The 15,696-nt window shown below is 43.6% G+C and overlaps 1 protein-coding gene across 1 annotated transcript in view; it reads right to left on the reverse strand.

Moving 5' to 3' along the window:
- Positions 1–1,468: 1,468 nt before the first annotated feature.
- The window catches only part of LOC115170007 (serine/threonine-protein kinase N2), a 48,821-nt gene continuing 34,593 nt past the window's right edge, over positions 1,469–15,696 (reverse strand). The window contains exons 12-22 of the mRNA XM_029726200.1: positions 15,514–15,652; positions 15,077–15,219; positions 14,466–14,541; positions 13,485–13,576; positions 11,639–11,815; positions 10,701–10,763; positions 10,538–10,614; positions 8,720–8,862; positions 4,348–4,455; positions 4,071–4,151; positions 1,469–3,683 (exon numbers count right to left, since the gene is read on the reverse strand). Coding sequence (XP_029582060.1) covers positions 3,480–3,683; positions 4,071–4,151; positions 4,348–4,455; positions 8,720–8,862; positions 10,538–10,614; positions 10,701–10,763; positions 11,639–11,815; positions 13,485–13,576; positions 14,466–14,541; positions 15,077–15,219; positions 15,514–15,652 — 1,303 coding nt within the window. The 3' untranslated portion in view covers positions 1,469–3,479. The remainder of the gene's footprint in view (positions 3,684–4,070; positions 4,152–4,347; positions 4,456–8,719; positions 8,863–10,537; positions 10,615–10,700; positions 10,764–11,638; positions 11,816–13,484; positions 13,577–14,465; positions 14,542–15,076; positions 15,220–15,513; positions 15,653–15,696) is intronic.

A 15,696-nucleotide genomic window follows, 5' to 3' on the forward strand; every position in this document is an offset into this window, starting at 1 on the left:
CTGGGCTCTTCGCTGGCCATGGCAGAACACTGACTTTCCTGTCTTGCAGGAAATCACGCACAGAACGAGCAGTATGTCTGGTGGCATTGTTATGCTGGAGGGTTATGTCAGGATGAGCCTGCAGGAAGGGTACCACATGAGGGAGGAGGATGTCTTCCCTGTAACGCATAGCGTTGAGATTGCCTGCAATGACAACAAGCTCAGTCCGATGATGCTGTGACACACCGCCCCAGACCACGACGGACCCTCCATCTCCAAATCGATCCCGCTCCAGAGTACAGGCCTCGGTGTAACGCTCATTCCTTCGACGATAAACGCGAATCCGACCATCACCCCTTGTGAGACAAAACCGCGACTCGTCAGTAAAGAGCACTTTTTGCCAGTCCTGTCTGGTCCAGTGACGGTGGGTTTGTGCCCATAGGTGATGTTGTTGCCGGTTATGTCTGGTGAGGACCTGCCTTACAATAGGCCTACAAGCCCTCAGTCCGGCCTCTCTCAGCATATTGCGGACAGTCTGAGCACTGATGGAGGGATTGTGGATTCCTGGTGTAACTCGGGCAGTTGTTGTTGCCATCCTGTACCTGTCCCGCAGGTGTGATGTTTGGATGTACCAATCCTGTGCAGGTGTTATTACACGTGGTCTGCTACTGCGAGGACTATCAGCTGTCCGTCCTGTCTCCCTGTAGCGCTGTCTTAGGCGTCCCACAGTACGGACATTGCAATTTATTGCCCTGGCCACATCTGCAGTCCTCATGCTTCCTTGCAGTATGCCTAAGGCACGGTCACGCAGATGAGCAGGGACCCTGGGCATCTTTCTTCTGGTGTTTTTCAGAGAGTAGAAAGGCCCCTTTAGTGTCCTAAGTCTTCATAACTGGGACCTGTAAGCTGTTAGTGTCTTACCGACCGTTCCACAGGCGCATGTTCATTAATTGTTTATGGTTCATTGAACAAGCATGGGAAACAGTGTTTAAGCCCTTTACAATGAAGATCTGTGAAGTTATTTGGATTTTTACAAATTATCTTTGAAATACAGGGTCCTGAAAAAGGGACGTTTATTTTTTTGCTGAGTTTATTTGCAAAGTTGAACATGACAAAGTTATACTGTAGCTTAACAAGGGGAACTTGTGCTCTATGCTTTACCTGGATTCAAGGTAAATTAGCCTCTTTACTATTCTTCCAGAGGTTTTGATCCTTCTACGCAAGATCATGTTTTAGTTGTCCACTTACCTCAACGCCAAAGCCAGGTCACTCCTTGCTATTTCTGCAAAGTACTCCAGCTTGGTCTGACTTCAGTAAGATGCATTGTGGGTCATGGATGAACAGTGGACTGCTGTAGTACGTTCATGGACAATTCTATTGGGCATGTTGCTCTTCACACCATGGAAGAGATTCTCAAAGCAAAGAGACCAAGACATAACATGGGCTTGAAAGTGATGTGCTCACGCCAATAGAATACAATATGCAAAGGTAGCACAACTATTAAAAACATTTAATTTGTGCATTCATGATAGGTGACAAACCCCAACAGCAAAATGCTTCTTTACACCAGGGCCAACATTCTTGTAACTTCAATGTGGTGTACCATTCAAAAAAGCTTGTCTGTTTTTGCAACACGCTCAAGCGGCCATTTAAGCACTGGGAGAAATAACTTTGTACAATCTATTTTCATAATTACACTAAACATAGGTCATAAAAAAATACTTATTGATAAGTGTTATCAGCTTAATTGTGTGTACATACATATATGCCCTCCCCTGTAGTGATTCATTTACATAGTCTGCACAAACTGGCACTAAGTTTAAGCTTCAGAGTTTAGTTTCCCCTGGGTAAAGATCTGGGGCCAGCTTCCACAATCCTCCTAACGTGGAGGCAACTTCACCCTACACATAGGTTGATGTCAGTTTGACCATACATCCATTACTGTTTCCATAGTCCCACTGTCAGGACTGAATGGATGAGTTTTGGTAATCCGCTGTATCAGTCACGTCAGATCCACCATTTGACCAACTCCAATCATTGCAGGCTGTGACGTCTTCTGGTATCTTCAGTTAAAAGAATTGAGGTATTGAGGTTGGAATCAATTCTATTTCAAATCAGTTAATTCAGGTAGCAAATGGAAGTTCAACAGATTTTCTGCATCGAATTGAATTATAATGGAACTGACCCACTCTGTTAGAAATGCTAGAGTAATTGATTCTGAGCACAACATTGCTAGCTGAATGCATTGTTATCCCCCAATAACTAAATCTGGGAATGTATAGCTCAGAGTACGAGTGCTGATCTAGGATCAGGTTCCCCTGTTCATGTAATCATTTTCATTGTGATCTAAAAGGCATAACTGATCCTAAATCAGCACTTCTACTCTGAGACACTTGATTCATACGCTTAATGGTGCTAGGAACCCACTAGAGGGAGCCTTGTCGGATAAGTCTCCATATTGTGTGCACCTTACAAATGACGACGTTTAAAGCGGCAGTCGTCTTTGATGTCTCTAGAACTCTGTTCTACTGCTGAATTATTTTCCCTCTAACATCCTTATAGCATTACATAGTGAAACACGGTCCTGTATGCTAGTAAATCAGGGATAGTTCCAGTACCTTGAGGGCTAACTGGATGCACTGCTTTGTCTAATGTTCATCTGTTTAAAAATAAAACATTTCTGCACTCTATTCTTTGAGAGTGAGCCAGCTCTTAGCTTTGCTAGCAGAAACAGGAAGGCATTCTTTAAAAACGGTGGGAGGGTTCACCCTGCATTGTTGCGAAGGGCCCGTAACTAGGCCTGTAACTAAGCATTTCACTGTTAGTCCACACCGGTTGTTTACGAAGCGTGTGACAAATAAGTGTGGGCGAGGGAGATGACAAGGATCAGCTAAAAGGGAGCCCTTACTTTGGCTTTCAAGTCAAAAGGCAGTAGTAGTCAAGATGTGTTGTCTTTAACCTCACGTGACAGTTCAGTGATAAATGCTTAAAACACTCATAATACAATATGGCAGACCTTACAGAGAGAAGTCATTTAGTTATGGCTTGAGAAATGACTCATTAATACGGATTAATAATATTCTGTACATGATAAAAAATAAAAGACTGACTATGAATAACATGATGTTGCCGGCATTTCCTTTGACATAGTTCATATGAAAACCTTCTCAGTGGTCAGACAATAGACAACATGTGCTGGAGGCCTCCTTCTCCCTCTTCTCTCAAAATTCTCAGAAGAAAAGCAAAATATAATCTCTTTTTGTTAAAAAAAAGTTCTTCATTTTGTTAAAAAATAAACAAGGGTGTTCAGTTGTGGAGTCGGGGGGGTGTCTTTCAATGGCACAGAGTGCGCCTGAAGGCTGGAAGAGCGATGTTTTCCCCTCCCTCAACGGTTGTTTGGAAAAAAAGGCTTTTTTTCAAATGTGAGCTACAGTCAGCGCTGTGTTTGGTTCACAGTGTGTGTTTGTTCAACGTGTTAGGAAGAGGGAGAAGGGGAGGGGCTAACACCAGTCTGCGATGTAGTCAAAGTCTGAGAACATGTCCTGCTCATTCTTGCTGAGCGCCCTGGGTTCTCTGGGCGGGGTCAGGATGGGCGCTTCTGAGGTAAATTCGTTGTCGAAGTTGCTGACGTCATTGGAGTCCTGGATGGTCGGCACAAACGGAGGCTTCACCTTCTTGGACAGTAGTCCGTTCCAATCCATATTCTGGGGGGAGAAAGGAAGGAGAAAATTGATGAAAGAGTGAACTTATGTCAACTATCAGGACAGACATGTATTGAATCGTCTACCTTGTGAGAAAAAAAGCTAATGACAACCAAGATAAGTAGACAAGTCTAATGAACATTATAAACTGGGTGGTTTGAGCCTTGAATGCTGATTGGCTGACAGCTGTGGTATATCTGACCATATACCATGGGTATGCACAAAACACATTTTATATTGGCCATTTACCACACCATCTCAGGCCTTATTGCTTAAGTAGCCTACTTATGTAATGATAAGGTGTCCACATTACCTGTAATCAAGGCTGTTTTGGTTTACAATATCAAAACAGATCAAATATATACAATTTAAAAACCACTTTCAACTTACTCTGAAGAACAGATGTTTCTTTACTTCTTCAGCGTCTCGTTCTCCTGCCCCAAGACGTCTTTCTGGACTTCTCCTCAAAAGCTACAAACAAAAAGAGCATAACAAAGCAGAGTAAACATTAAAGCTGTGTTTCAATAACGCCATTGTCTTTTGTTTCTTCTCAGTTCACACTTTGTGACAGCTGATAGCAGTCATTTGAGGTGTTGTGTTTCAGTAAAGGTCAATCTGAGGTGACTGCACCATTTGAAGTTGGTAGTAGAACTTCACCAGAACCCACCCTTCTCATGATGGAGATGGCCTCTGTTGAGAGGAACCTTGGGTAGCGGACTTCATCGTTGACAATGCTGTCAAACACCTCCTCCTCATCGTCCCCTGGGAATGGAGACTGGGACGGGGGAAAAAAGTATATATTTTTGCACATACAGTCAATGATTGAGAATGGTATTATTATTTTTTTTTTATAAGGACAAGTACTGACCAGGTCAGCTATGTACAGTTGAAGTCGGAAGTTTACATACACTTAGGTTGGAGACATTAAAACTAGTTTTTCCACTCCAACCACTCCACAAATTTCTTATTAACAAACTATTGTTTTGGCAAGTCGGTTAGGACATCTACTTTATGCATGACACAAGTAATTTTTCCAACAATTGTTTGCAGACAGATTATTTCACTGTATCACAATTCCAGTGGGTCAGAGGTTTACATACACTAAGTTTACTGTGCCTTTAAACCCCTTGGAAAATTCCAGAAAATTATGTCAATGCTTTAGAAGCTTCTGATAGGCTAATTGACATCATTTGAGTCCATGTATTTCAAGGCCCACCTTCAAACTCAGTGCCTCTTTGCTTGACATCATGGGAAAATCAAAAGAAATCAGCCAAGACATCAGAAAAAAAATTGTACACCTCTGCACGTCTGGTTCATCCTTGGGAGCAATTTCCAAATGCCTGAAGGTACCACGTTCATCTGTACAAACAATATTACGCAAGTATAAACACCAAGGGACCACGCAGCCGTCATACTGCTCAGTAAGGAGACGCGTTCTGTCTCCTAGAGATGAACATACTGTGGTGCGAAAAGTGCAAATCAATCCCAGAACAACAGCAAAGGACCTTGTGAAGATGCTGGAGGAAACAGGTCCAAAAGTATCTATATCCTTAGCAAGGAATAAGCCACTGCTCCAAAACCACCATAAAAAAAGCCAGACTACGGTTTGCAACTGCACATGGGAACAAAGATCGTACTTTTTGGAGAAATGTCCTCTGGTCTGATGAAATAAAAATAGAACTGTTTGGCCATAATGACCATTGTTATGTTTGGAGGAAAAAGGGGGATGCTTGTAAGCCGAAGAACACCATCCCAACCGTGAAGCACGGGGGTGGCAGCATCATGTTGTGGGGGTGCTTTGCTGCAGGAGAGACTGGTGCACTTCACAAAATAGATGACTTCATGAGGAAGGAAAAGTATGTGGATATATTGAAGCAACATCTCAAGACATCAGTCAGGAAGTTAAAGCTTGGTCGCAAATGGGTCTTCCAAATGGACAATGACCCCAAGCATACTTCCAAAGTGGTAGCAAAATGGCTTAAGGACAACAAAGTCAAGGTATTGGAGTGGCCATCACACAGCCCTGACCACAATCCTATAGAACATTTGTGGGCAGAACTGAAAAAGTCTGTGTGAGCAAGGAGGCCTACAAACCTGACTCAGTTACACCAGCTCTGTCAGGAGGAATGGGCCAAAATTCACCCAACTTATTGTGGGAAGCTTGTGGAAGGCTACCTAAACATTTGACCCAAGTTAAACAATTTAAAGGCAAAGCTACCAAATACTAATTGAGTTTGTAAACTTCTGACCCACTGGGAATGTGATGAAAGAAATAAATCACTCTATTATTCTGACATTTCACATTCTTAAAATAAAGTGGCGATCCTAACTGACCTAAGACAGGGAATTTTTACTAGGATTAAATGTCAGGAAATGTGAAAAAGTGAGTTTAAATGTATTTGGCTAAGGTGTATGTAAACTTCCGACTTCAACTGTATATAATGTTAGAATGGTTATGACAATTGTGGTTTTGTGATAATGTTTTTTTTGGCCATTATCATCTTGTCAATTCAATTCTAAAAATGTAAAAACAAATATATATATATATATACATACATATACACACACACACACACACATACATACATACACACACACACACATTACCAGTCAAAAGTCTGGACACCTACTCATTTCAAGGGCTTCTTCATTTTCTACATTGTGGAATAATAGTGAAGACATCAAAACTATGAAATAACACATATGGAATCATGTAGTAACCAAAAAAACTATTTCCTTTGGTCTGATGAGTCCAAATATGAGATTTCTGGTTCTGACTGTCGTGTCTTTGTGAGACCCAGAGTAGGTGAACGGATGATCTCTGCATGTGTGGTTCCCACCGTGAAGCATGGAGGAGGTGGTGTGTTGGTACTTTGCTGGTGACATTATCAGTGATTTATTTAGAATTCAAGGCACTCTGCAGCGATACGCCATCCCATCTGGTTTGTGCTATCATTTGTTTTTAAACAGGACAATGACCCAACACACCTCCAGGCTGTGTAAGGGCTATTTGACCAAGAAGGAGTGTGATGGAGTGCTGCATCAGATGACCTGGCCTCAACCCAATTGAGATGTTTGGGATGAGTTGGACCGCAGAGTGAAGGAAAAGCAGCCAACAAGTGCTCAGCATATGTGGAAACTCCTTCAAGACTGTTGGAAAAGCATTACTCATGAAGCTGGTTGAGAGAATGTCAAGCGTGTGCAAAGCTGTCATCAAGGCAAAGGGTGGCTACTTTGAAGAATCTAAAATATTCCATGTGTTATTTCATAGTTTTGATGTCTTCACCATTATTCTACAATGTAGAAAATAGTAAGAATAAAGAAAAACCCTGGGTTAAGTAGGTGTTCTAAAAGTTTTGACTGGTGCTGTATATATACTGCTCAAAAAAATAAAGGGAACACTTAAACAACACATCCTAGATCTGAATGAAAGAAATAATCTTATTAAATACTTTTTTCTTTACATAGTTGAATGTGCTGACAACAAAATCACACAAAAATAATCAATGGAAATCCAATTTATCAACCCATGGAGGTCTGGATTTGGAGTCACACTCAAAATTAAAGTGGAAAACCACACTACAGGCTGATCCAACTTTGATGTAATGTCCTTAAAACAAGTCAAAATGAGGCTCAGTAGTGTGTGTGGCCTCCACGTGCCTGTATGACCTCCCTACAACGCCTGGGCATGCTCCTGATGAGGTGGCGGATGGTCTCCTGAGGGATCTCCTCCCAGACCTGGACTAAAGCATCCGCCAACTCCTGGACAGTCTGTGGTGCAACGTGGCATTGGTGGATGGAGCGAGACATGATGTCCCAGATGTGCTCAATTGGATTCAGGTCTGGGGAACAGGCGGGCCAGTCCATAGCATCAATGCCTTCCTCTTGCAGGAACTGCTGACACACTCCAGCCACATGAGGTCTAGCATTGTCTTGCATTAGGAGGAACCCAGTACCAACCGCACCAGCATATGGTCTCACAAGGGGTCTGAGGATCTCATCTCGGTACCTAATGGCAGTCAGGCTACCTCTGGCGAGCACATGGAGGGCTGTGCGGCCCCCCAAAGAAATGCCACCCCACACCATGACTGACCCATCGCCAAACCGGTCATGCTGGAGGATGTTGCAGGCAGCAGAACGTTCCCCACGGCGTCTCCAGACTCTGTCACGTCTGTCACGTGCTCAGTGTGACCCTGCTTTTATCTGTGACGAGCACAGGGCGCCAGTGGCGAATTTGCCAATCTTGGTGTTCTCTGGCAAATGCCAAACATCCTGCACGGTGTTGGGCTGTAAGCACAACCCCCACCTGTGGACGTCGGGCCCTCATACCACCCTCATGGAGTCTGTTTCTGACCGTTTGAGCAGACACATGCACATTTGTGGCCTGCTGGAGGTCCTTTTGCAGGGCTCTGGCAGTGCTTCTCCTGCTCCTCCTTGCACAAAGGCGGAGGTAGCAGTCCTGCTGCTGGGTTGTTGCCCTCCTACGGCCTCCTCCACATCTCCTGATGTACTGGCCTGTCTCCTGGTAGCGCCTCCATGCTCTGGACACTACGCTGACAGACACAGCAAACCTTCTTGCCACAACTCGCATTGATGTGCCATCCTGGATGAGCTACACTACCTGAGCCACTTTTGTGGGTTGTAGACTTCGTCTCATGCTACCACTAGTGTGAAAGCACCGGCAGCATTCAAAAGTGACCAAAACATCAGCCAGGAAGCATAGGAACTGAGAAGTGGTCTGTGGTCCCCACCTGCAGAACCACTCCTTTATTGGGGGTGTCTTGCTAATTGCCTATAATTTTCACCTGTTGTCTTTTCCATTTGCACAACAACATGTGAAATTTATTGTCAATCAGTGTTGCTTCCTAAGTGGACAGTTTGATTTCACAGAAGTGTGATTGACTTGGAGTTACATTGTGTTGTTTAAGTGTTCCCTTTATTTTTTTGAGCAGTGTATATTTTAGAGTTGATCAAATATTGGCCAGCTTTAAGAGCCATTGAGTAGGTATGCATCCATATGACAGGTGAGAACCACTAACCTCTCCAACCAGCATCTCAAAGACGAGGACCCCCAGACCCCACCAGTCCACAGCACGCGTGTACGACGTCTCCGTCAGAACCTCTGGGGCCAGGAACTCAGGAGTACCACAAAACGTGCTGGTGCGGTCCCTGAACCCCATTCCTGCCAGAAAACACATAACCATGATACATGTATGGAGACTTTACTGTCCACCCAGACATAGAAATCTGACACCCACATAAGTTTCAGATCAGCATACAGTGCATTCAGAAGGTATTTAGACCCCTTGACTTTTTCCACATTTTGTTACGTTACAGCCTTTTTCTGAAATGGATTAAATAGTTTCCCCCCCCAATCTACACATAATACCCCATAATGACAAAGCAACATAGTTAATTTTTTTTGTAACAAAAAAACCCGGAAATATCACATTTCTATAAGTATTCAGACCCTTTAAATCAGTACTTTGTTGAAGCACCTTTGGCAGCGATTACAGCCTCGAGTATTCTTGGGTATGATGCTTCATGTTGGCACACCTGTACTTGGGGAGTTTCTCTCATTCTTCTCTGCAGATCCTCTCAAGCTGTCAGGTTGGATGGGGAGCATCGCTGCACAGCTATTTTCAGGTATCTCCAGAGACGTTAGATCGGGTGTAAGTCCTTGCTCCGGCTGGGCCACTCAAGGACATTCAGAGACTTGTCCCGAAGCCACTCCTGCGTTGTCTTGGCTGTGTACTTAGGGTCGTTGTCCTGTTGGAAGGTGAGCCTTAGTCAGAGGTCCTGAGTGCTCTGGAGCAGGTTTTCATCAAGGATCTATCTGTATTTTGCTCCGTATACCCACAGCATGATGCTGCCACCACCATGATTCACCATAGGGATGGTCCCAGGATTCCTCGAGAAGCGACACTTGGCATTCAGGGCAAAGAGTTTAATCTTGGTTTCAGAGGTCTGAGTCCTTTAGGTACCTTTTGGCAAAATACAAGCGGGCTGTCATGTGCCGTTTACTGAGGAGTGGCTTCCATTTGGCCACTCTGCCATAAAGGCCTGATTGGTGGAGTGCTGCAGAGGTAGTTGTCCTTCTGGAAGGTTCTCCCATCTCCACAGACGAACTCTGTCAGAGTGACCATCGGGTACTTGGTCACCTCCCTGACCAACGCCCTTCTCCCCCGATTGCTCAGTTTAGCCGGGCGGCCAGCTCTAGGAAGTGGTGGTTGGTGGTTCCAAACTTCTTCCATTTAAGAATGACGAGGCCACAGTGTTCTTGCTGCAGAATTTTGTTGGTACCCTTCCCCAGATCGGTGCGACACAATACTGTCTTGGAGCTCTACAGACAATTCCTTTGACCTAATTGCTTGGTTTTTGCTCTGACAAGCACTGTCAACTGTGGGACCTTATCTGGACAGGTGTGTGCCTTTCCAAATCATGTCCAATCAATTGAATTTACCTCAGATAGGCTCCAAATCAAATTGTAGAAAGAGCTCAAGGATGACCAATGGAAACAGGATGCACCGGAGCTCAATTTCGAGTCTCATAGCAAAGGGTCTGTATACTTAAGTAAATAAAATATGTTGTTAATTTTTAAGAAATTAGTAAAATTTTCTAAAAACCTGTTTTTGCTTTGTCATTATGGGGTATTGTGCTTTGATGAAGACATTTGTTTATTTAATCCATTTAAAAATAGGGCTGTAACGTAACAAAATGTGGATAAAGTCAAGGGGTCTGAATACTTTCTGAATGCACCTTATATAGAGTCAGGGTAAGGTTATTATACATTCAATGGTGTTGGAACAGTGACAGATGGCATTAAGTTGAGGTTGTGTGATTTTTGTCCTATTTACCCTCTTTGCATAGGCCAAAGTCAGCTATTTTTACATAGCCCTCAGTGTCCAAGAGCAGATTGTCAAGCTTCAGATCTCTGAAAGTAAAACAAAAATAAATAAATCATGAGAATCAGTGTATTATAAGAGTATATATTCACCCAGTGAATGGAATTATTCTTACCTGTACACAATCTTATGTTCGTGTAAAAACTGTAATCCCAATACGACACAAGCTGCATAAAATCTACAAGAGAGAAAAAAAAAAGTGGATTTCAGCAAGAAATCAGAGAAAATTTGAAGAGAATCCACTTCATGATTTAGCGTACCACTGAAAACAAGACAGTGGGTATAGAGGTGAGCACTTAAGATACTATTTCAAAGCAAATTGCACTAGAAAATAATCTTGGCACAGAAACAAACACTTTGGTGCTCACAAAGGAAGTGAACCTTTATATTACTACTAGACAAAAATACCTTAAAGATGAAATTCACAGTAGGGGAAACCTCCCCACTATCTGCCCCATGGCCATTAAGGTTTTTGTTTTGTTGACAAAGCAGAGCTGGGGAGCAACGCAGTAAAAATAAAATGGCAGTACATATGCTGCTGTTCTATCACGTGTGCAATGTCAGAGGGGGAAAAAAACAACTGTGGTTTGCAGTAACTTCTGTTGTAATATCACAAACAGACGTGGCAGTTTCATTATTAAGGATTTTAGCTTTTTAAAAAAAAGGGGAAATCTGCAGTTGCTACATCCATTTTTGGACTTATAATTTAATGATATGTACTGATTGATTCTGGAAGAATATAACATATAAATGCCTCGAACTTAGTTAAACTGTAATACCCCCCATCAGAACCCAAAATTTAAGATTGTTTTACTCCAATGTTTGTAAACAAAGTAAATGTAAAACAAACATTATAAAACCTCAACATGGTTAAAACTATCATTTTGATATAATGGATCGTCAGTCCTTGTATAGGTCTATGAATATGAGAGTGATTACATTTCTCAAGCCCCATCCCATAGCTTTTTTTTAGCAAAACAGGGGCGGGAGGGGCTCTGTTATTGATTTCAGCTTTAAAGCATATAAACAAGAAAGAAAAATTGTGTCACTCACATGGCCCTGGGCTCGGAGAAGACGTCAGAGTGGATGTGCATCATCAGGTCTCCCCCAGCAGCGTACTCCATGACGAAGCACACGTGCTCCTGCGTTTGGAAGCAGGCGAAGAGGTTGACCAGGAACGGGTGGCGCACGCTGTTCACCGTCTCAAATATACGCTTCTCACACATCAGACTGGGGGGGAAGACCGAGAGACAAAGATGTAAGCCACTGATGCCTGGGAAAGAAAATCTAGTTAATGCTACTTAAAATCCATGTGTAAATCAATTCCTGAAAAGAAAGGAAATCAGACCAAACTTGTCTGAGCTGAGCTAATATCTTTCCCAGCATCAAATGTTAACGGATTAATATGTAGAAATCGCTCTGCCAGTGTCTGGTTGCAAAAAATTGAAAATATTCACTTAATTTCAGTTTATTTGACAAAACAACCAATGTATAGTGTAGAGCAGGGCTCTCCAACCCTGTTCCTGGAGAGCTACCCTCCTGTAGGTTTTCAATCCAACCCTGTTCCTGGAGAGCTACCCTCCTGTAGGTTTTCACTCCAACCCTGTTCCTGGAGAGCTACCCTCCTGTAGGTTTTCAATCCAACCCTGTTCCTGGAGAGCCACCCCCTGTAGGTTTTCACTCCAACCCTGTTCCTGGAGAGCTACCCTCCTGTAGGTTTTCACTCCAACCCTGTTCCTGGAGAGCTACCCTCCTGTAGGTTTTCACTCCAACCCTGTTCCTGGAGAGCTACCCTCCTGTAGGTTTTCAATCCAACCCTGTTCCTGGAGCGCTACCCTCCTGTAGGTTTTCACTCCAACCCTGTTCCTGGAGAGCTACCCTCCTGTAGGTTTTCAATTCAACCCTGATCTAGTGCAGCTGATTTATAATAGTTAGCCGATTGAAAACCTACAGGAGGGTAGCTCTCTGGGTACAGGGCTGGATTGAAAACCTACAGGAGGGTAGCTCTCTGGGTACAGGGCTGGATTGAAAACCTACAGGAGATTAGCTCTCTGGGTACAGGGCTGGATTGTAAATCTACAGGAGGGTAGCTCTCTGGGTACAGGGCTGGACTGAAAACCTACAGGAGGGTAGCTCTCTGGGTACAGGGCTGGATTGTAAACCTACAGGAGGGTAGCTCTCTGGGTACAGGGCTGGATTGAAAACCTACAGGAGGGTAGCTCTCTGGGTACAGGGCTGGACTGAAAACCTACAGGAGGGTAGCTCTCTGTGTACAGGGCTGGACTGAAAACCTACAGGAGGGTTGCACCCTGGGTACAGGGCTGAAGAGACCTGTTTTAGAGAATCCTTGTACCATCTAAACCTGTGAAATGTCTTCAATAACCAAAAATACCTGGTGTACAAAACCGAAAGTAAAAAGACGCAAAAATATGAAACTAAAAGGACATAAAACGGACCTACCGCTTACCAGGCTTGCTTTCCATGAGAATGACAAGTCTATAGCTCACCTTTCTTTGTGAATTTGGTCAGTTTGAGTACAAAGCTACATATTGCGCCCATATCATATTCCCTGTGGCTCAGTTGGTAGAGCATGGTGTTTGCAAAGCCAGGGGTTCGATTCCCACGGGGGGCCAGTACAAAAAAAGTAAAAAATAAAATGTATGAAATGTATGCATTCACTACTGTAAGTCGCTCTGGATAAGAGCGTCTGCTAAATGACTAAAATGTAAATGTAAAATATCAATGGACTTTCTTTTTGCTCGTAGTCAACTCTGAACTGAATTACATGGCTAAACAAAGGTAAACTGTTCAGCTCATCAAACAAACAATTCAAAAGACATCAGTATCTGGCCTACTTGGTTGAAGTGCACAGGTTGAGCCCCTTGGTTGAGCCCCTTACCTGTCCACCTCGTCACGAGCCACAATGTCTCCTTTCTTCAGGGCTTTGATGGCAAACATCTCTCCTGTGCTTTTATACTCGGCTAACAATACCTGTGTGAAATGAGGGAAGAGAGGAGGCATTTTAGGAAAGCTGGGATGAGATTTTCAGTAAGAGCACATTTCTCTAGAGCAGGGTTTCCCAAACTCAGTCCTGGGCGTGTGCACATGGCACACACCCCCCCCCCCCCCAGTGCACGTTTTGGTTTTTGCCCTAGCACTACACAGCTGATTAAACTAATCAAAGATTGATGATGAGTTAGTTATTTTAAATCAGCTGTGTAGTGCTAGGGGAAAACTAAACATGCACCTAGGGAGGGTCCTAGGACCTCTAGAACAGGGACGGGTAACTCCAGTCCTCCGGGTTTTGATTGACACCAATAATCAACTAATCATGATCTTTAGTTTAGAACACAATTAGTTTAAAATCAGCTGTGTTTGCTAGGGATGGGGGAAAAAACAGAGACCACCCTGGACCCTGAGGACTGGAGCTGCCAGCCGCTCTAGAAGGGCTGAGAAAAAGGGAAGAGCAGGGCTCTCCAACCCTGTTCCTAGAGAGCTACCCCTCCTGTAGGTTCACTCCAACCCTGTTCCTAGAGAGCTACCCCTCCTGTAGGTTCACTCCAACCCTGTTCCTAGAGAGCTACCCCTCCTGTAGGTTCACTCCAACCCTGTTCCTGGCAAGTTACCCTCCAGTAGGTTCATTTCAACCCTGTTCCTGGAGAGCTACCCCTCCTGTAGGTTCACTCCAACCCTGTTCCTGGATAGCTACCCTCCTGTAGGTTTTCACTCTTGCACACCTGATTCTAATAATAAGCTGGTTGATAAGACGAATCAGAAGTTACAACTGGGGTTGGAGTGAAAACCTACAGAAGGGTAACTTGCCAGGAACAGGGTTGGAGAGCCCTGGGATTGAGAAATGGTTTGGGTGTGTGCCACGTACCTTTCCGAAATGACCACGACCAAGGACTGCAACACATTTAAAGTCTCTGAGACTAAACTGAAATTGTTCTTCTTCCCTGGAAATGGAGGTAGATGTACATCAGATATCATATATTCAATGGAAAAAAACAGACAAACTAATGGTGTCCTGTGTGGCTCAGTTGGTAGAGCATGGTGCTTGCAACACCAGGGTTGTGGGTTTGATTCCCAAAGAGGACGACTACTGTAAGTCGCTCTGGATAAGAGCATCTGCTAAATTACTAAAATGTAAAATATTTTTTTCTTGCTTTCATTAAGAAAATAAATAACCAATCAATTAAGAGGTAAAAACATGCACTTCCTCATGGAAGTTGAACAATACAGTGCCCCCAATAAATTAATTATAACCAATCAAACAAAAACAAAACGCCTATTAAAAGTACGTCATGAATGCATCAGTTTCTACCAAAAATGTCCTCAAACAGTTAAAACAATATTTGAGTCACAGATCTTCACCCTATTTGAGAGTCAAATAATTGCTGCTCTTGATCACATAATGAGTAATTATTTAGGATTTGTAAAATCAGTGATTCTGCGCAGTTCAACTGCATTGTAGTCGTCAGTGAGCTCTACCTTATCTCCTTCTGTATGGCTGTGAGCTCCAGGCCTGGAGGCTGGATCTCCTGCTTTGCTACCTTGTCTAGTCTGTCTAGGTCTGACGACTTCACAGCTATGCTGTTCCTCTTGTTCAGGAAATCAAACGATGCCAGGGCGTCCTGCAACGGCATAACACACTTTTTAGGAGGATGGGGCAGCGTGGTTGTGTTCAGTGTGGCACACTGTAACAAAATGTTTTGCAACGGAAAAAGTTACTGTTCGGATTCAGGTAGTACAGCCCAGCTTCAAAACGTTTTCACAGAGCAAGACCCAGGTTTCCATTGACAGTTTTTTAATGTTTTAATTTGCTTGAACTGGGATGACCATTCCCACTATCATAACTATTATCATATATGACTACATGTGCACTACTTCCTCTATCAGGCATCTCAATGGTAACCCCATATCCGTACCTGTACTTCCTCCTTGTCGGGCAGTTTGTTGTCCTGTGCCAGTGGTTCTCTGATGCCAGCGGGTACAGGGTAGTGCTTGGGTCCCGGGGTGGGCTCTTTGTCAAAGTCCAGCTTGGTCACCAGCGGTTCACTGATGGGACTGGAAGGAAAGGTGCCACATCTTAATGAGAGAGTCTACAGACT

The sequence above is a fragment of the Salmo trutta genome, chromosome 31 (genome assembly GCF_901001165.1).
Source record: "Salmo trutta chromosome 31, fSalTru1.1, whole genome shotgun sequence".
NCBI lineage: Eukaryota > Metazoa > Chordata > Actinopteri > Salmoniformes > Salmonidae > Salmo > Salmo trutta.